The sequence below is a fragment of the Babylonia areolata genome, chromosome 1 (genome assembly GCF_041734735.1).
Source record: "Babylonia areolata isolate BAREFJ2019XMU chromosome 1, ASM4173473v1, whole genome shotgun sequence".
Taxonomy (NCBI): Eukaryota; Metazoa; Mollusca; class Gastropoda; order Neogastropoda; family Buccinidae; genus Babylonia; species Babylonia areolata.
In genome coordinates, this window is record NC_134876.1 from 101,843,286 (window position 1) to 101,865,355 (window position 22,070).

Sequence of the window (22,070 nt, forward strand, 5' to 3'; positions counted from 1 at the left end):
CCCAGACACACAACACATCAAGAGGGGTAAGACAGTCCAGATCAAACAGGAAACCCAGACACACATCAAGAGGGGTGAGACAGTCCAGATCAAACAGGAAACCCAGACACACAACACATCAAGAGGGGTGAGTCAGTCCAGATCAAACAGGAAACCCAGACACACATCAAGAGGGGTAAGACAGTCCAGATCAAACAGGAAACCCAGACACACATCAAGAGGGGTAAGTCAGTCCAGATCAAACAGGAAACCCAGACACACAACACATCAAGAGGGGTGAGACAGTCCAGATCAAACAGGAAACCCAGACACACATCAAGAGGGGTAAGACAGTCCAGATCAAACAGGAAACCCAGACACACATCAAGAGGGGTGAGACAGTCCAGATCAAACAGGAAACCCAGACACACATCAAGAGGGGTGAGACAGTCCAGATCAAACAGGAAACCCAGACACACATCAAGAGGGGTGAGTCAGTCCAGATCAAACAGGAAACCCAGACACACAACACATCAAGAGGGGTGAGACAGTCCAGATCAAACAGGAAACCCAGACACACAACACATCAAGAGGGGTAAGTCAGTCCAGATCAAACAGGAAACCCAGACACACATCAAGAGGGGTGAGACAGTCCAGATCAAACAGGAAACCCAGACACACAACACATCAAGAGGGCTAAGACAGTCCAGATCAAACAGGAAACCCAGACACACATCAAGAGGGCTAAGACAGTCCAGATCAAACAGGAAACCCAGACACACATCAAGAGGGGTAAGTCAGTCCAGATCAAACAGGAAACCCAGACACACATCAAGAGGGGTGAGTCAGTCCAGATCAAACAGGAAACCCAGACACACATCAAGAGGGCTAAGACAGTCCAGATCAAACAGGAAACCCAGACACACATCAAGAGGGGTGAGACAGTCCAGATCAAACAGGAAACCCAGACACACATCAAGAGGGGTAAGTCAGTCCAGATCAAACAGGAAACCCAGACACACATCAAGAGGGGTAAGTCAGTCCAGATCAAACAGGAAACCCAGACACACATCAAGAGGGGTGAGACAGTCCAGATCAAACAGGAAACCCAGACACACATCAAGAGGGGTGAGACAGTCCAGATAAACAGGAAACCCAGACACACATCAAGATGGGTGAGTCAGTCCAGATAAACAGGACACCCAGACAGAAATGGAGGGAAAAAACACACACACATTAGAGAAACAATGAAGAGTGTGACTGAAAGGTACAATGACTGATTAGCAGACATGCAGATGAACAATCCGTAAATACAATACATAATTATTATGATGATCATCATCACCATTCATTATTGCTATGATAATCATCACCATCATCATCATTCAAGTTATTATTATCATTCTCATTCTGACCAATGTAATCAGCTGTGGTAATGTACATGCAGCCTGTGATACTGGTCTATTATTATCATCATAATCATTCTGACTGACCAATAAAATAAGGTAAGATAAGATAAGATAAGAATAACTTTATTATCTCCAATTAGAGAAATTTGCTCAGGTGCACTGTCACAACACAGACAAGTAAACAACATAGAGACCATCACTGTAAAAACAACAGTTACTTGGATTATAACCAAGACACAGATGTAAGAATATCACATGGCCATGGTAGTGAACACGTAGCTTATGAACTAAGCACAGAATTATTGTCATGATCATCATCAAGTCATTATTCTCTTCTGATTCTAACCAGTAGCAACTGGGTCATGTTGCTGGTCAGGCATCTGCTTAGCAGATGTGGTGTAGTGTATGCAGATTTGTCCAAGCGCATTGATACCTCCTTGAGAAACTGAACTGAACTGAACTCTAATTTACCTGGGCATGGTAGTGAACATGAAGCCTGTGACATTCTCTTTTTCTTCTTAATATTTTCATCATTCTGATTCTGACCAATATAATTGACCATAGTGACGAACAGCCTGTGACTTTCTCTTTTTTTCTTTTTTTTTTTGGTTTCATTTCAGTTTCTCAGTGAGGCATCACTGCATTCAGACAAACCCATACATGCTACAGCACACCTGCTTGGCAGAGCCTGACAGCAGCATAACCAACACACTGTCAGGCCTGGAGTGCATGCATGTATATCTGTGCACCTATCAGAGTGGGCTTCTTTCACAGAATTCTGCCAGAGGACAACACTTTTGTTGCCTTGGGTTCTTTTTCAGTGCACCAAGTGTGTGCTGCATACAGGAACTTGGTTTGTAGTCTAATCTGAATGACTAGACGCTCAGGTTGATTTTTTCAGTCAGACTTGAGAGAAAGGGCCAGAGGGGGAATGGAACCCAGACCCTCACAGACACTGTACTGGCAGAGTAACGTCTTAACCATTCGGCCACCTTCATCCAGAAATGATCATTAAGTATTATTATCATCATTATTATCATTATCATCACTATTATTACTATTATCATCATTATCATTCTGATTCTAACCAATGTAATTGGCCATGGTGGCGAACATGCAGCCTGTGACGTAGGCATCGTAGCCAGCTTCGTGGTATCGTTCTGTGGCCTCTCCGTAGCGGCTGTACTCCTCCGGCAGCTCTGGAAAACCAAACCAGAACAACACATGAATCAAACTGGATTCTGCCTGACACAAAACTTGTGAGACACCATCTTAGCACTGTCTTTGTCATTTTTTTTTCATCAGAACAAAAGTGAAATGTTTCATGTTTTTGGGGGTTTTTTATCATCACAAATGCTTCGGCATCCAATTGATGAAAAGAATGGATAAGGAAGTGACTGTTAAATTCTAAATTCTACTGCGTCAGACCAGAAAAATCAGAAAAGCAAAAATAAAGCAAGGACAAAAAAGCAATGGCATCATAAGCACACATACAGCCACTGAACATCAGTAACACACACACACACACACACATACACACACACACCTCATACACACACACACACACACACACACACACACAGAAAATACAAAAAAACGTCACATATACACATATACAGTCACAGTAAACATCAATAACAGAAGAAAAAAGAGACAGCAAAAAGAAAAGGAAAAAGAAAGGAAAAAAGGCAACATCAAATTCACATGTGCAGCCAGTGAAGAAAATAACACAAGAGGAACATGAACGCCTGTTGTGTGCAGTTTCATTTTCTGTGTCACTGTCTCAAAGCATGCTGTCTGCACTACCCCACATCTGCTTAAAAAATTATTATTGTTTTTTAAAAATCAGGATCAGATACTTGACCTACACATAAACCCTAAACGCTGTCAAGACCTTGAGAGAGCAACTGTACATTTGAGTAAAACATTAACTTAAATGAAAAATGAAGTATGGCTGCCTAAACTGCCAGGTAAAAATCGCCATACATGTAAAAAAAAAAACAAACAACCCAAAAAACACTCGTACATAATGACCATCATGGAACATGGAAAAAGTTACAGCCCATGAATACAGAAAAGACGAAGAAGAGAAGGAGAAACAAACTCTAATTCTTTGGCCATGTACGTACCAACCTTGGCTGGAGTGAAAGGCTAACATGGAAAAGTTACAGCCCATGAATGCAGAAAGATGGAAGAAGAAGAGGAGAAACAAACTGTGTTCTTTGGCCATGTACGTACCAACCTTGGCTGGAGTGAAGGGCTAACATGGAAAAGTTACAGCCCATGAATGCAGAAAGATGGAAGAAGAAGAGGAGAAACAAACTAATTCTTTGGCCATGTACGTACCAACCTTGGCTGGAGTGAAGGGCTAACATGGAAAAGTTACAGCCCATGAATGCAGAAAGATGGAAGAAGAAGAGGAGAAACAAACTGTGTTCTTTGGCCATGTACGTACCAACCTTGGCTGGAGTGAAGGGCTAACATGGAAAAGTTACAGCCCATGAATGCAGAAAGATGGAAGAAGAAGAGAAACAAACTGTGTTCTTTGGCCATGTACGTACCAACCTTGGCTGGAGTGAAGGGCTAACATGGAAAAGTTACAGCCCATGAATGCAGAAAGATGGAAGAAGAAGAGGAGAAACAAACTAATTCTTTGGCCATGTACGTACCAACCTTGGCTGGAGTGAAGGGCTAACATGGAAAAGTTACAGCCCATGAATGCAGAAAGATGGAAGAAGAAGAGAAACAAACTGTGTTCTTTGGCCATGTACGTACCAACCTTGGCTGGAGTGAAGGGTTCCTTCTCCAGCGTCTGCTGCATGTTGGCCAGCACTGTGTTGGGTATCACTTCCTGCAGGTTGCAACAGAAAACAAAGGCAAGGCCTTCTTCAATTAAACACCACAGGTGCAATAGCTGAGTGTTTAAAGCGTTGGACTTTCAATTGGAAGGTCCCTGGTTCGAATCTTTGTAACGGTGCCTGGTGGGTAAAGGGTGGAGATTTTTTCTGATCTCCCAGGTCAACATGTGTGAAGACCCGCTAGTGCCTGAATCCCCTTCGTGTGTATACGTACACAGAAGATCAAATACGCACATTAAAGATCCTGTTATCCCCGTCAGCGTTCAGTGGGTTATGGAAACAAGAACATACCCAGCATGCACACCTCTGAAAACGGAGTATGGCTGTCTACATGGTGGGTAAATAAAAAAACCCATTATACACGTAAAATGTTACATGTCTGTCTGAGTGTGTATGTGGGCGTGACTGAACTCTGATTGAATGACACAGGAAACGAATGATGAGTGCCCTATGGCAGCCGCCAGTCCTTGACCCAGGCAGGCAGCCTGTTGAGCAAATGACCCTGTGTTTGTAAAGTGCTTAGAATGCTATATAAGTAGTCATATTAAATCAAGTCAAACCACTCATCTTGTGACACCCACTTCATCAAGCTTTTCCTCTGAGTAGCTGTCATGGTGAAGTGGTCATCATCGTGGACTCACAAAAGGGAGGTTTCAGTTTCAGTTTCAGTTTCCCAAGGAGGCGTTACTATGTTGGGACAAAGCCATTTTCGCTACACCACATGCATATATATTTGTGCACCTATCAGAGCAGATTTCTTCCGAAGAATTTTGCCAGAGGACAACACTTTTTTTCCCATGGTTTCTTTTTTAGTGCGCTAAGTGCATGCTGCACACGGGACCTTGGTTTATCGTCTCATCTGAATGGCTAGACGCTCAGTGTGATTTTCCAGTCAAACTTGGGGAAAGTGCAAGAGTGAGTATGGAACCCACACCTCAGGGACACTGTATCGGCAGATGAGCGTCTTCTTCATTCTGCCACCTTCCTGTCTCAGGGAGGACAGGGATCTGATCCCCATCACATGTAGGGGGTTTCAGCCAGTGGCCAGCTCCTGCCCAGAACTGCATGCACTCTGGGATCAAGTTGGAAGACTGGAGTGACTCAGTCATGGCTCGTCCACTTCACCGATGTGTTTTTCCAAATGATCACTGAAGTTAGTCAGTTGACAGATGAAATTTTATTCTGCTGTCGTCCACTTCACCGATGTGTTTTTCCAAATGATCACTGAAGTTGACAGATGAAATTTTATTCTGCTAATTGACCTTGAGCTGACCTTTGACCTCTCACCCTGCTCATGCTATTGTCATAAAGGGGACGGATGAAAAGGTCTCATGAGTGCCAGCCAAGTTGGTTCCAGAACTACATGAGGTTGCTGAGAAAGTTATAATGTTAAAGACATACATGACAGCATACACACACACACACACACACACACACACATACACACAACACTCATCCACAAAAACATACACAATAAATACTCGCCCATACCTCAGGTGTACACATACACTTCACACACTCACACGAAAACAAAAAATCATATCCTTACCTTGAGTGGGTGTGTGCTGGCCATATGTTTTGTGTCAATCAATCTGTACAACAAAAAAGAAAGAAAATCAGAGTTAGAGATTTTATAAAATAAGATAAAAAGAAATAACAACTAAGAGTCAGACCCAGTTTTAACCATGAAAAAGAAAGAAATCTAAACTTCTCAAAAGACTTTATGAGGCAGATACTTTCCGAGTTTCCATCATACACACTGCGAGTGTAACAGGACAGACAAAGATAAGCACAATCATCCTGAACTAGTGCAATAATTATGCCGTTCGAAGAAAAGAAAAACAAGTCACAGAAAACACTTAAAGAAGTCCGGACCTTCAACAATCTGTCTCCATCTTAGAATGTTCTGTCTTAAATCTTGGGATGGAACTTCTTGTTCATTCTTACAATGAGACACACACACACACACACACACACACACACACACACACACACACACACATACATATTCGCACACAAAATTCAAAAATACCTTTCAAATATCATTAAACCCAGTCAGCCAATACTGGAAGACAAACTTGTGGGAATGTTTGGAAATTTGTCAGTAACTGCTGCCAACAATGGCATAGCATATAGGTGTGATTCTATCTCTTGTTCTATGGTCATTTATTATCATTTTGTTCTGCTTTTTGTGTGTGCTACATGTAACTGTACACACATGCACGCACACATGTACACACATGCACAAAACCACATAGTGAAACTTGGAATGAGTCGTTTGAGAGGGAAAGTGACACTGGTCACACCATGAACCGACCTGGGCAGACAACACCTCACCAACTCTTTGAACTCCGCCAGCTCCTGAAAGAAAAATCCAACAAAATGCATCTGGAACAGCTGTGTGTGTATGGGGTGTGTGGTGTGTTAAGGGAGGAGGGGGGAGGGGAGGGGAGGGGAGGTGAGGAATGGGTGGAAAGAGAAAAAACAACGCAAAAAAAACCAAACAATCACCGCTCAGACTTTCCAGGCTTTCTACAACCAAGCAATCAACAACAAACAACAAGAAAAAAACACCACAACCACAATCAATTAAGAAAGAAAAAAGAAAAAAAATACATAAATAACATGTTTACTCACTTTAACTAACTCTGTTATATCTTACCCTAAATCAAGAAAGAAAAAAAAATCTAAATAACACCATCATTCACTTTAAATAACTGTTTGTCTATTTATCTCTCTAAAAATATCAAAATAACACTGTTATTGACTTTAAATAACTGTTATATCTACCTATCTATCTACCAGTCTTTCTATCTCTCTATGTGACAGCCTAGAGGCTCTCTGTACAAACCTACCTGTGGCAGGGGGTGCAAGAACTGGTTGACCACGTGCATCACATCCAGCATCATGTTGTGACCCACCACTGTCTTCCCCTGCACAGATACCTGTCACCTTCAGCTGTTATTGCTTTGCTTTGCTTTGCTTTGCTTTGCTTTGTATTGTATTGTATTGTATTGTATTGTATTGTATTGTATTGTGATCATGTTGTGACCCACCACTGTCTTCCCCTGCACAGATACCTGTCACCTTCAGCTGTTATTGCTTTGCTTTGCTTTGTATTGTATTGTATTGTATTGTATTGTACTGTGATCATGTTGTGACCCACCACTGTCTTCCCCTGCACAGATACCTGTCACCCTCAGCTGTTATTGCTTTGCTTTGCTTTGCTTTGCTTTGCATTGTATTGTATTGTATTGTATTGTATTGTATTGTATTGTATTGTACTGTGATCATGTTGTGACCCACCACTGTCTTCCCCTGCACAGATACCTGTCACCTTCAGCTGTTATTGCTTTGCTTTGCTTTGCTTTGCTTTGCATTGTATTGTATTGTATTGTATTGTATTGTATTGTATTGTATTGTATTGTGATCATGTTGTGACCCACCACTGTCTTCCCCTGCACAGATACCTGTCACCTTCAACTGTTATTGCTTTGCTTTGCTTTGCTTCGTATTGTATTGTATTGTATTGTATTGTATTGTATTGTATTGTATTGTATTGTGATCATGTTGTGACCCACCACTGTCTTCCCCTGCACAGATACCTGTCACCTTCAGCTGTTATTGATTTGCTTTGCTTTGTATTGTATTGTATTGTATTGTATTGCACTGCACTGCACTGCATTGTATAGTGATCATGTTGTGACCCACCACTGTCTTCCCCTGCACAGATACCTGTCACCTTCAGCTGTTATTGCTTTGCTTTGTATTGTATTGTATTGCACTGTGTTGCGTTGCATTGCACTGTATTGTATTGTGATCATGTTGGGCTACTGCGCCCGTCCAAACAAGTATGTCAAAAGAGATCGTTACCAAGCACACACTCACCGACTCCTTGATGAGCTTTATCACTTTAGCAAACCCCACTGCTTCTTCCAGTTCCATCTGAAATCACACACAGCTGATCACAGCATGCAGAGAAACACACACAGCTGATCACAGCATGCAGAGAAACACACACAGCTGATAACATCATCAACACAGAAACACACACAGCTGATCACAGCATGCACAGAGAAACACACACAGCTGATCACAGCATGCAGAGAAACACACACAGCTGATCACAGCATGCACAGAGAAACACACACAGCTGATCACACCATGCACAGAGAAACACACACAGCTGATCACAGCATGCAGAGAAACACACACAGCTGATCACAGCATGCAGAGAAACACACACAGCTGATCACAGCATGCACAGAGAAACACACACAGCTGATCACACCATGCACAGAGAAACACACACAGCTGATCACACCATGCACAGAGAAACACACACAGCTGATCACAGCATGCAGAGAAACACACACAGCTGATCACAGCATGCACACAGAAACACACACAGCTGATCACAGCATGCAGAGAAACACACACAGCTGATCACAGCATGCAGAGAAAAACACAGCTGATCACACCATGCACAGAGAAACACACACAGCTGATCACAGCATGCAGAGAAACACACACAGCTGATCACAGCATGCAGAGAAACACACACAGCTGATCACAGCATGCAGAGAAACACACACAGCTGATCACAGCATGCACAGAGAAACACACACAGCTGATCACAGCATGCAGAGAAACACACACAGCTGATAACATCATCAACACAGAAACACACACAGCTGATCACAGCATGCAGAGAAACACACACAGCTGATCACACCATGCACAGAGAAACACACACAGCTGATCACAGCATGCACAGAGAAACACACACAGCTGATCACAGCATGCAGATAAACACACACAGCTGATCACACCATGCACAGAGAAACACACAGCTGATCACACCATGCACAGAGAAACACACACAGCTGATCACAGCATGCACAGAGAAACACACACAGCTGATCACAGCATGCAGATAAACACACACAGCTGATCACACCATGCAGAGAAACACACACAGCTGATCACACCATGCAGAGAAACACACACAGCTGATCACACCATGCACACAGAAACACACACAGCTGATCACAGCATGCAGAGAAACACACACAGCTGATAACAGCATGCAGAGAAACAAACACAGCTGATCACACCATGCACAGAGAAACACACACAGCTGATCACACCATGCGCACAGAAACACACACAGCTGATCACAGCATGCAGAGAAACACACACAGCTGATCACACCATGCACAGAGAAACACACACAGCTGATCACAGCATGCAGAGAAACACACACAGCTGATCACACCATGCACACAGAAACACACACAGCTGATCACAGCATGCAGAGAAACACACACAGCTGATCACAGCATGCAGAGAAACACACACAGCTGATCACACCATGCACACAGAAACACACACAGCTGATCACACCATCAACACAGAAACACACACAGCTGATCACACCATCAACACAGAAACACACAAAGATTCCAGTTCCATCTGAAATCAAACACAGCTGATCACACCATCAACACAGAAACACACAAAGATTCCAGTTCCATCTGAAATCAAACACAGCTGATCACACCATCAACACAGAAACACACAAAGATTCCAGTTCCATCTGAAATCAAACACACACAGCTGATCACACCATCAACACAGAAACACACAAAGATTCCAGTTCCATCTGAAATCAAACACACACAGCTGATCACACCATCAACACAGAAACACACAAAGATTCCAGTTCCATCTGAAATCAAACACACACAGCTGATCACACCATCAACACAGAAACACACACAGCTGATCACACCATCAACACAGAAACACACAAAGATTCCAGTTCCATCTGAAATCAAACACACACAGCTGATCACACCATGAACACAGAAACACACAAAGATTCCAGTTCCATCTGAAATCAAACACAGCTGATCACACCATCAACACAGAAACACACAAAGATTCCAGTTCCATCTGAAATCAAACACACACAGCTGATAACACCATCAACACAGAAACACACAAAGATTCCAGTTCCATCTGAAATCAAACACAGCTGATCACACCATGAACAGAGAAACACACACAGCTGATCACACCATCAACACAGAAACACACACAGCTGATCACACCATCAACACAGAAACACACACAGCTGATCACACCATGCACACAGAAACACACACAGCTGATCACACCATCAACACAGAAACACACAAAGATTCCAGTTCCATCTGAAATCAAACACAGCTGATCACACCATGCACACAGAAACACACACAGCTGATCACACCATGCACACAGAAACACACACAGCTGATCACACCATGCACACAGAAACACACACAGCTGATCACACCATGCACACAGAAACACACACAGCTGATCACACCATCAACACAGAAACACACACAGCTGATCACACCATGCACACAGAAACACACACAGCTGATCACACCATGCACACAGAAACACACACAGCTGATCACACCATGCACACAGAAACACACACAGCTGATCACACCATGCACACAGAAACACACACAGCTGATCACACCATGCACACAGAAACACACACAGCTGATCACACCATGCACACAGAAACACACACAGCTGATCACACCATCAACACAGAAACACACACAGCTGATCACACCATGCACACAGAAACACACACAGCTGATCACACCATCAACAGAGAAACACACACAGCTGATCACACCATCAACAGAGAAACACACACAGCTGATCACACCATGCACACAGAAACACACACAGCTGATCACACCATGAAAGGAGAAACACACACAGCTGATCACACCATGCACAGAGAAACACACACAGCTGATCACACCATGCACAGAGAAACACACACAGCTGATCACAGCATGCACACAGAAACACACACAGCTGATCACACCATGCACACAGAAACACACACAGCTGATCACACCATGCACACAGAAACACACACAGCTGATCACACCATGAACAGAGAAACACACACAGCTGATCACACCATGCACACAGAAACACACACAGCTGATCACACCATGAACACAGAAACACACACAGCTGATCACACCATGCACACAGAAACACACAGAGATTAAAATAAACAAAGACAAGTCAGGTACAGCTATCATTCAAACCATTAAAGCGATACAATCAATTACCGCCACATATTTTGGATATCAATGTGTACCTGTGGCTAAAAGAACTGATCCCTCAGAAAGAGTCAGATTTGTTTGTGGTTTTTTTGTTTTGTTTTTTGGTTGGTTTTTTTTTTTTCTAGTGTATATCTTGTATTTTCACATCCCAGTTTCAGTTTCAAGGAGGCATCAAAGCATGTAATTTGATTCATATATGCTACACCTCATCTGCTTAGAAAAGTCAATAAAAAAGGAAAAGATGCCTGGTGAATATATCCAATGTGATGGTCAGGTCTTTCAGAACCTCCCAGACATGTAAAAAAAACAATGAGCCTTTTTTTTTCTTTTTCTTTTTTTTAAGATAAGTAAACACATTCAAATATAACAAAGATTATATATATACATATATATATATATATATATAGAGAGAGAGAGAGAGAGAGAGAGAGAGAGAGAGAGAGAATGCAGATGAGTGAACTGAAATAAGAAAAAAAAATTACTCATGTTCAGCGAACTTGTGCATACCCACACATGTGTGCATACTCACAGAACTGCATGCCCACACACACACACATGTACACCAACAGATTCATAGCACAAATGCACGAATTAGTAATCTCACAGACAACCAGGCCCAACTGTCCACAGACACACATTCATACCCAGGCCCCACTCACTACGTAGGGGACATACACATATATCCACATGTAAACACGTTCTCACAAAAGCATACATGCATCTCAAAGACACAACAATGCATGAAGCATCACTCAGTGGAATTACACACACACACAACACACACACACACACACACACACACACACACCCACACACACACATGCACATGAAAAAGCCAAAGAGAGATGGAGAATGAAAGGAAGAGAGAGAGAGAGAGAGACAGAGATACATATATATATATAGAAAGAGAGAGAGAGAGAGAGAGAGAGAGAGAGAGAGAGAGCACGAATGGAAACAGACACAATGATAAAGACAGACAGAGAGAGAAAAACTGACTGAAAAGAGGAAAGGCAAAGTGGGATGTGTGTGCTTGTGTGTGTGTGTGTGTGTGTGTCCGTTTGTGTGTTATGCATGTGTGTGTGTGTGTTGTGTGTGTGTGTGTGTGTGTGCGCATGCATGCGTGCATATGTGTGTGCATGTGTTTGTTTGAGTGCGTGCGTGCGTGCATGCGTGTGTGCATGTGTGTGTGTGTGTGTGTGTGTTCAATGCTGACGCTGAGAAGGAAATGGAAACAGACATAGAGATGTAAAGACAGTATAAGGAAGTGTAGTTTATGCATGCTGTGTGTGTGTGTGTGTGTGTGTGTGTGTGTGTGTGTGTGTGTGTGTTTGTGTGTGTGCATGCATGCATGCGTGTATGTGTGCGTGCATGTGTGCTGTGGATGGTGACGCCGACACCAGCGCACTGACCAGCTCTGCGTTCTGCTTGTCCTTCTCCTTCTTCTTCAGCTCCTCGTCACTGGACACCTTGGTGACCACGATGAAGCGCTCTTTCTTGTCCCCAGTCTTGGTCTCCAGGTGCACTGCGGAGAACCTGCTCAAGGAAGCATCTTCTGTATTGTTCTGTACTGTTCTGTATTGTAGGGTGTTGTACTGTACTGAACTGTACTGTGTTGTACATACTGTACTATATTGTACTACACTGTATTGTTCTGTATTGTAGAGTGTTGTACTGTACTGTACTGTGTTGTACATACTGTACTATATTGTACTACACTGTATTGTACATACTGTACTATATTGTACTACACTGTATTGTACTGTACTATATTGTTCTGTATTGTACTGTGTTGTACTGTACTGAACTGTACTGTGTTGTACACACTGTACTATATTGTACTACTGTATTGTACTGTACTGTTCTGTATTGTGTTGTGTTGTACTGAACTGAACTGTACTGTGTTGTACATACTGTACTATATTGTACTACTCTGTATTGTTCTGTATTGTATTGTGTTGTACTGTACTGAACTGTACTGTGTTGTACATACTGTACTATATTGTACTACACTGTATTGTACTGTACTATATTGTTCTGTATTGTATTGTGTTGTTCTGAACTGAACTGTACTGTGTTGTACATACTGTACTATATTGTACTACACTGTATTGTACTGTACTATATTGTTCTGTACTGTATTGTGTTGTACTGTACTAAATTGTACTGTTGTACATACTGTACTATACTGTACTTTATTGTACTGTGCTATAATATACTGAATTATATATTGTACTGCATTGCATTTCACTGATCCACAATGCACTGCATTGCATTACACTGCGTTGTTACATTTTTCTCACAACATATTTCTCTGTTTAAAATTCATATTGCTCACCACACTATAGTATATTTTAGTATAGTATAGCATATCATAGCACAGCACAGTATTGCATTGCACTGCAGAGTGTAGCATAGTATAGCACAGTATAGTACAGTATAGCACAGTATAGCATAGCACAGTACAGTACAGCACTGCAGTGCACTGTATTGTAGTGCATCATACTGAATTGCAGTGTACTGTCTAGAATTGTCTGGTAACATGTAAGAAGAGGAGGAGGGAACTCACTTGGTGCGCACAGTCTGGTAGAGGAGTTTCCTCTGGAAGCCATAGCATGGGTCCATAGTGTATCACTATCATACTGAATTGCAGTGTACTGTCTAGAATTGTCTGGTAACATGTAAGAAGAGGAGGAGGGAACTCACTTGGTGCGCACAGTCTGGTAGAGGAGTTTCCTCTGGAAGCCATAGCATGGGTCCATAGTGTATCACTATCATACTGAATTGCAGTGTACTGTCTAGAATTGTCTGGTAACATGTAAGAAGAGGAGGAGGGAACTCACTTGGTGCGCACAGTCTGGTAGAGGAGTTTCCTCTGGAAGCCATAGCATGGGTCCATAGTGTATCACTATCATACTGAATTGCAGTGTACTGTCTAGAATTGTCTGGTAACCTGTAAGAAGAGGAGGAGGGAACTCACTTGGTGCGCACAGTCTGGTAGAGGGGTTTCCTCTGGAAGCCATAGCATGGGTCCATAGTGTATCACTATCATACTGAATTGCAGTGTACTGTCTAGAATTGTCTGGTAACATGTAAGAAGAGGAGGAGGGAACTCACTTGGTGCGCACAGTCTGGTAGAGGAGTTTCCTCTGGAAGCCGTTGCATGGGTCCAGCTGCAGTACCTTGGGACCATCCGAGTCCTCCAGGAACTTGCTGATTTTCTCACTGGAACCAGGATGCAAGACAGTTTAATTGTGTACACCTTGTCCTGTTACACGTGGAGTAAACAATGCGTATAAAGAAAGAATCCAAAACTGGAAGCAGGCAGGGAGAGAAAGAAGGTTTATATAAATGTTCTCTTCATGCTCTCAACATTTCCTCAAAGTTTTTTTTCCTGGGTGCATTGTCTTCACACACACACACACAGAGCTCTATACAGCTGCAGGTGATGTTGAAAAGACAAAGATACAATCCTGACACTGCAGCAGCATGCATACTGTGTGTCAAATACAATAATAAATGAACACAATCACACACATAGACCTTCCCCACCCCCAACATTGAAGACAAATATGCACAAACCCCAGACATAAACATATACACTCACACATTCTTCATCAGTAATACTACAGCTACTACTACTACTACCTACTACTACCACTACTTATAATAATGATGATAATAATAATAATAATAACAAATTACAAAAAAAAAATATTCATATGATATAGCGCTTAATCTTGTGCAGAGACAAACTTAAACGCTTTTACTCTTAGTCCCAGACATGTAATTGACATGCACACACAAGAGAAACTGCCCAACAGGACACATAAGAGAAACTGCCCAACAGGACACATAAGAGAAACTGCCCAACAGGACACACAAGAGAAACTGCCCAACAGGACACATAAGCCAACAGGACACACAAGAGAAACTGCCCAACAGGACACATAAGAGAAACTGCCCAACAGGACACATAAGCCAACAGGACACACAAGAGAAACTGCCCAACAGGACACACAAGCCAACAGGACACATAAGAGAAACTGACCCAACAGGACACACAAGAGAAACTGACCCAACAGGACACACAAGAGAAACTGACCCAACAGGACACATAAGAGAAACTGACCCAACAGGACACACAAGAGAAACTGCCCAACAAACTGCCCAACAGGACACACAACAGAAACTGCCCAACAGGACACACAACAGAAACTGCCCAACAGGACACACAACAGAAACTGCCCAACAGGACACACAACAGAAACTGCCCAACGGGACACACAAGATAAACTGCCCAACAGGACACACAACAGAAACTGCCCAACAAACTGCCCAACAGGACACACAACAGAAACTGCCCAACAGGACACACAACAGAAACTGCCCAACAAACTGCCCAACAGGACACACAACAGAAACTGCCCAACAAACTGCCCAACGGGACACACAACAGAAACTGCCCAACAGGACACACAACAGAAACTGCCCAACGGGACACACAACAGAAACTGCCCAACAGGACACACAACAGAAACTGCCCAACAGGACACACAACAGAAACTGCCAGAAACTGCCCAACAGGACACACAAGAGAAACTGCCCAACAGGACACACAACAGAAACTGCCCAACAGGACACACAACAGAAACTGCCCAACGGGACACACAACAGAAACTGCCCAACGGGACACACAACAGAAACTGCCCAACAGGACACACAACAGAAACTGCCCAACAGGACACACAACAGAAACTGCCCAACAGGACACACAACAGAAACTGCCCAACAGGACACACAACAGAAACTGCCCAACGGGACACACAACAGAAACTGCCCAACAGGACACACAACAGAAACTGCCCAACAGGACACACAACAGAAACTGCCCAACGGGAAGAGAAAGGGGACTGAGGGGACCTGTCTGCACAAAAATACTCACTCTCCCAAACTCACACAAATAACCACACACACACACACACTTTTCCATTTCTTCTTTTAAAATTTATTTTATTGACTTTTGTTTTCTTTTTTTTTTCCCTGCCCAATACCACTTTCAGTGAACAGGTGTAAAATCAACAAACAACAACACACACAGACACACATGCCACACACCCCTCCACACACCACAAACAAACAAAATTCCCAGTACCAAGTGTTGTCAATGAACTCTTTCTGCTCATCCGGGATCAGGATGGGGCCTTTGCCAGGGCCTATCTCCCCACCCACAGGGCTGAAGAACGCCGGAGAGGAGAACTTGGCAAACGCCTCGTGCTTCTGGGTCAGGGAGTCCCGCATCACGTCCTCCTGCATCTGTGTCAGGTAAGGAATACCTGTTGGGTCAAAAGAAAAACATCAGGTAAGGAATACCTGTTGGGTCAAAAGAAAAACATCAGGTAATTAATACCTGTTGGGTCAAAAGAAAAACATCAGGTAAGGAATACCTGTTGGGTCAAAAGAAAAGCATCAGGTAAGGAATACTTGTTGGGTCAAAAGAAAAACATCAGGTAAGGAATACTTGTTGGGTCAAAAGAAAAACATCAGGTAAGGAATACTTGTTGGGTCAAAAGAAAAACATCAGGTAAGGAATACCTGTTGGGTCAAAAGAAAAACATGTTGGGTCAAAAGAAAAACATCAGGTAAGGAATACCTGTTGGGTCAAAAGAAAAACATCAGGTAAGGAATACTTGTTGGGTCAAAAGAAAAACATCAGGTAAGGAATACCTGTTGGGTCAAAAGAAAAACATCAGGTAAGGAATACCTGTTGGGTCAAAAGAAAAACATCAGGTAAGGATAACCTACTAGGTCCAAAAAAACAAAACAAAATCAGGTGAGGGTTTAACTGATGGGTGTGAAAAGAACATCAGCAAAGGAATATACAGTACACCCAATATGCTGTTGTTTTTTATAAAGGAGCAGATGCACTACTTTCATATCAACCCAACAGAATGCTCATATTTTCCTACATATACAAAACACCAGGAAAGTATTAACTGTTGAGTAAAAAAAAAAAATAATAAAAAATATCAAAAATAACAACCACCACCAAAAAAAAACCCCTGTAAGGTGAATATACACCTGTTGGGTGTAAAAACATCCGGTAAGGAATAACCTTGGTGTAAAAACATCAGATAAGGATAACCAGTTGGTGTAAAAACATCCGGTAAGGATAACCAGTTGGTGTAAAAACATCAGATAAGGATAACCAGTTGGTGTAAAAACATCAGATAAGGATTAACAATTGGTGTAAAACGTATAAGGATTACCTGTCAGTGTACAACATCGGATAAGGATTACCTGTTGGTGTAAAAATATCAGATAAGGATTACCTGTCAGTGTACAACATCAGATAAGGATTACCTGTTGGTGTAAAAATGTCAGATAGGGATTACCTGTCGGTGTAAAACGTCAGATAGGGATTAAATGTTGGTGTAAAAACGTCAGATAGGGATTACCTGTGGTGTAAAAACGTCAGATAGGGATTACCTGTTGGTGTAAAAACGTCAGATAGGGATTACCTGTTGGTGTAAAAAAGTCAGATAGGGATTACCTGTGGTGTAAAAACCATCAGGTACAGAAACAAATCTATGGCTGGAGACCTTCAGCCCCTTGGAATTCTGCTGATCATTCAAATGCCTGATATTGCTGATTATAAAGTGATCATCATAACGACTGAATAGGCATCAGATACGAAAGGCATCTGTCTCATGTAAAACAGACATGTGAACGGATACATGGTGTTGTGGCCAAGTGGTAACACGTCTGCCTAAAAAGGGCGAGAATCTGAACATGCAAAATTGCATCCTAAACTCAGTAGTATTTTCTCCCAACCCCCACTCCCCACTAGACTTTGAGCAATGGTCTGGATGCTAGACATTCTGATGAGATGATAAACCAAGGTCTTGTGTGTTGCTTGCACCCATGGCAACAAAGGGTTGTCCCTGGCAAAATTATGTAAATTTGATAGGAAAATAAACACACTGGCTTATATAGGTGGCATTGCACTGTAGGGATACTCTCTCCCTGGGAGAGGCCCAGATTTCACACAGAGAAATCTATTGTGACAAAACACTCATACAATACAATACAATAAACATCTCTGAATTTTCACTCATACATCTCTCACAGTCTAATGTCTATTCATTCTCTTCATTTTCAGTGCACTTTAAATGCTGAAACATCTGTTTACAGGTCACATTGATTTTTTTTTTTTTATGTATGGTGATGAAGTGACCACACAAACACACACACACAAACACATACACACACATACACAAACAAAACCACGGATGCTCACACAAGCACACATGCATGCACGCACACATAAAAGAAAGTGTGAATGAAGAATGAGTCATGCTACCTTCACGAAAGAGTTTGTTAAAATCAAAGCCCTGCTGCACCAAGAAGTCCATACTGGAACTCTGGGGGAAAGAGAAACAAAATATCCAACATTAAAAAACAACAACTAGCAAATGTAACTTGTTTCAAGGATGTTTTTTTTTTTTTTCATGCAACATACCGACACAAATATAAGATCATCCTTACCTATATGTCAACATTCTTGATTCCTTCCTTTAAGCATACTGTTTGGTATATATATTTTTCTAACCTAATGACCATGATGAGTAACTCAAATTAACTTCAGCGATATTAGAAACAGACAGAGAGAGCTTCACAGAGAGAAAGAGAGAGAGAAGGGTGAAGGGAGGGAGGCCGACAGCAAAGGAACCATAGCAACAACCATTTCCACCACCACTCTTCACACACACACACACACACACACACACTTTCTTCAATTTCAGTTTAATTGAAGGAGGCATCAAAGCATGCAGACTGATCCATAATCTGATAAGCTGCACCATATCCAATCCATAATCCGACAAGCTGCACCATATCCAATCCATAATCCGACAAGCTGCACCATATCCAATCCACAATCCGATAAGCTGCACCATATCCAATCCACAATCCGACAAGCTGCACCATATCCAATCCACAATCCGACAAGCTGCACCATATCCAATCCACAATCCGACAAGCTGCACCATATCCAATCCACAATCCGATAAGTTGCACCATATCCAATCCACAATCCGATAAGCTGCACCATATCCAATCCACAATCCGATAAGCTGCAACATATCCAATCCACAATCTGATAAGCTGCACCATATCCAACCCACAATCCGATAAGCTGCACCATATCCAATCCATAATCCAATAAGCTGCATCATATCCAACCCACAATCTGATAAGCTGCACCATATCCAAGGCAGCAGAAGCCTGACCGATGCAAAATTCCAGTGCACTGGTCAAGCTTTTAGAACCTACCATAGGTAACACACGCAATAATGAAATAAAATAAACAACATAAACTAATATGTAAATGCACTAACTTAAATGAAAGATACTTAAAAGACAAATGATCTATTCTAAAGTGAGAATAACAATGGGTCAGCAAACTGTGCATATCAAAGATCAAGATTGCTGGTTCATCCAGCAGTAAAGTTCCACAAAGAAAACATACCTCTCCCTATTACACAGATGACATAACAAATAGAGAAAAACAAAACAAAAAATCCAACAACTTGAGTCCTGCAAACAGACCATACAACTTCAAGCTAAACGCTGCTCAGTGCCCCCCCCTGCTGGCAGCCAAGTCAACCCAAGGTCAAGAAGAACAACCACAAACATCACACTGACAGTACAACAGTACCACAAAACCAAATCAGAAGAACAACCACAAACATCACACTGACAGTACAACAGTACCACAAAACCAAATCAGAAGAACAACCACAAACATCATACTAACAGTACAACAGTACCACAAAACCAAATCAGAAGCTCAAACCACAAACATCACACTGACAGTACAACAGTACCACAAAACCAAATCAGAAGCTCAAACCACAAACATCATACTGACAGTACAACAGTACCACAAAACCAAATCAGAAGAACAACCACAAACATCATACTGACAGTACAACAGTACCACAAAACCAAATCAGAAGAACAACCACAAACATCACACTGACAGTACAACAGTACCACAAAACCAAATCAGAAGAACAACCACAAACATCATACTGACAGTACAACAGTACCACAAAACCAAATCAGAAGCACAAACCACAAACATCACACTAACAGTACAACAGTACCACAAAACCAAATCAGAAGAACAACCACAAACATCATACTAACAGTACAACATACCACAAAACCATATAAGAAGCTCAAACCACAAACATCATACTGACAGTACAACAGTACCACAAAACCAAATCAGAAGAACAACCACAAACATCATACTGACAGTACAACAGTACCACAAAACCAAATCAGAAGAACAACCACAAACATCATACTGACAGTACAACAGTACCACAAAACCAAATCAGAAGAACAACCACAAACATCATACTGACAGTACAACAGTACCACAAAACCAAATCAGAAGCTCAAACCACAAACATCATACTAACAGTACCACAAAACCAAATCAGAAGCTCAAACCACAAACATCATACTAACAGTACCACAAAACCAAATCAGAAGAACAAACCACAAACATCATACTAACAGTACCACAAAACCAAATCAGAAGAACAAACCACAAACATCATACTAACAGTACAACAGTACCACAAAACCAAATCAGAAGAACAAACCACAAACATCATACTAACAGTACAACAGTACCACAAAACCAAATCAGAAGAACAACCACAAACATCATACTAACAGTACAACAGTACCACAAAACCAAATCAGAAGCTCAAACCACAAACATCATACTAACAGTACAACAGTACCACAAAACCAAATCAGAAGAACAACCACAAACATCATACTAACAGTACAACAGTACCACAAAACCAAATCAGAAGAACAAACCACAAACATCATACTAACAGTACCACAAAACCAAATCAGAAGCTCAAACCACAAACATCATACTAACAGTACCACAAAACCAAATCAGAAGCTCAAACCACAAACATCATACTAACAGTACCACAAAACCAAATCAGAAGCTCAAAGTGCCTTACACAGAACAGTACATATGCAATAGTGCATTATACCAAAAAGAGCACATGAGGACAATTGCAGATATGAATAATCACAGAAAAAAGGCACAAAATACACCCTACACACACACACACACACACACACACACACACTCACACAAACATGCAAATGCATGCACACAGCAAACACTGACCCACAAGCACACATCACAGGACTACTCCAATGGAGGGGGGACACAAGGGAGTATAGAGGGTGGGAGGAGACAAAGGACTATGCTACACAAGGGGAGTATAGAGGGTGGGAGGAGACAAAGGACTATGCTACACAAGGGAGTATAGAGGGTGGGAGGAGACAAAGGACTATGCTACACAAGGGGAGTATAGAGGGTGGGAGGAGACAAAGGACTATGCCTCACAAGGGAGTGTAGAGGGTGGGAGGAGACAAAGGACTATGCTACACAAGGGGAGTGTAGAGGGTGGGAGGAGACAAAGGACTATGCTACACAAGGGAGTGTAGAGGGTGGGAGGAGACAAAGGACTATGCTACACAAGGGAGTGTAGAGGGTGGGAAGAGACAAAGGACTATGCTTCACAAGGGAGTGTAGAGGGTGGGAGGAGACAAAGGACTATGCT

General features: G+C 42.1%; 1 protein-coding gene across 1 annotated transcript in view; it reads right to left on the bottom strand.

Moving 5' to 3' along the window:
* LOC143290325 (poly(A)-specific ribonuclease PARN-like) overlaps positions 1–22,070 on the bottom strand; it is a 52,684-nt gene that overhangs the window by 23,482 nt on the left and 7,132 nt on the right. The window contains exons 6-15 of the mRNA XM_076599681.1: positions 18,761–18,821; positions 16,553–16,733; positions 14,515–14,622; positions 12,810–12,933; positions 8,135–8,191; positions 7,102–7,179; positions 6,564–6,607; positions 5,796–5,838; positions 4,164–4,239; positions 2,477–2,587 (exon numbers count right to left, since the gene is read on the bottom strand). Of these exons, the coding sequence (XP_076455796.1) occupies positions 2,477–2,587; positions 4,164–4,239; positions 5,796–5,838; positions 6,564–6,607; positions 7,102–7,179; positions 8,135–8,191; positions 12,810–12,933; positions 14,515–14,622; positions 16,553–16,733; positions 18,761–18,821 (883 nt within the window). The remainder of the gene's footprint in view (positions 1–2,476; positions 2,588–4,163; positions 4,240–5,795; positions 5,839–6,563; positions 6,608–7,101; positions 7,180–8,134; positions 8,192–12,809; positions 12,934–14,514; positions 14,623–16,552; positions 16,734–18,760; positions 18,822–22,070) is intronic.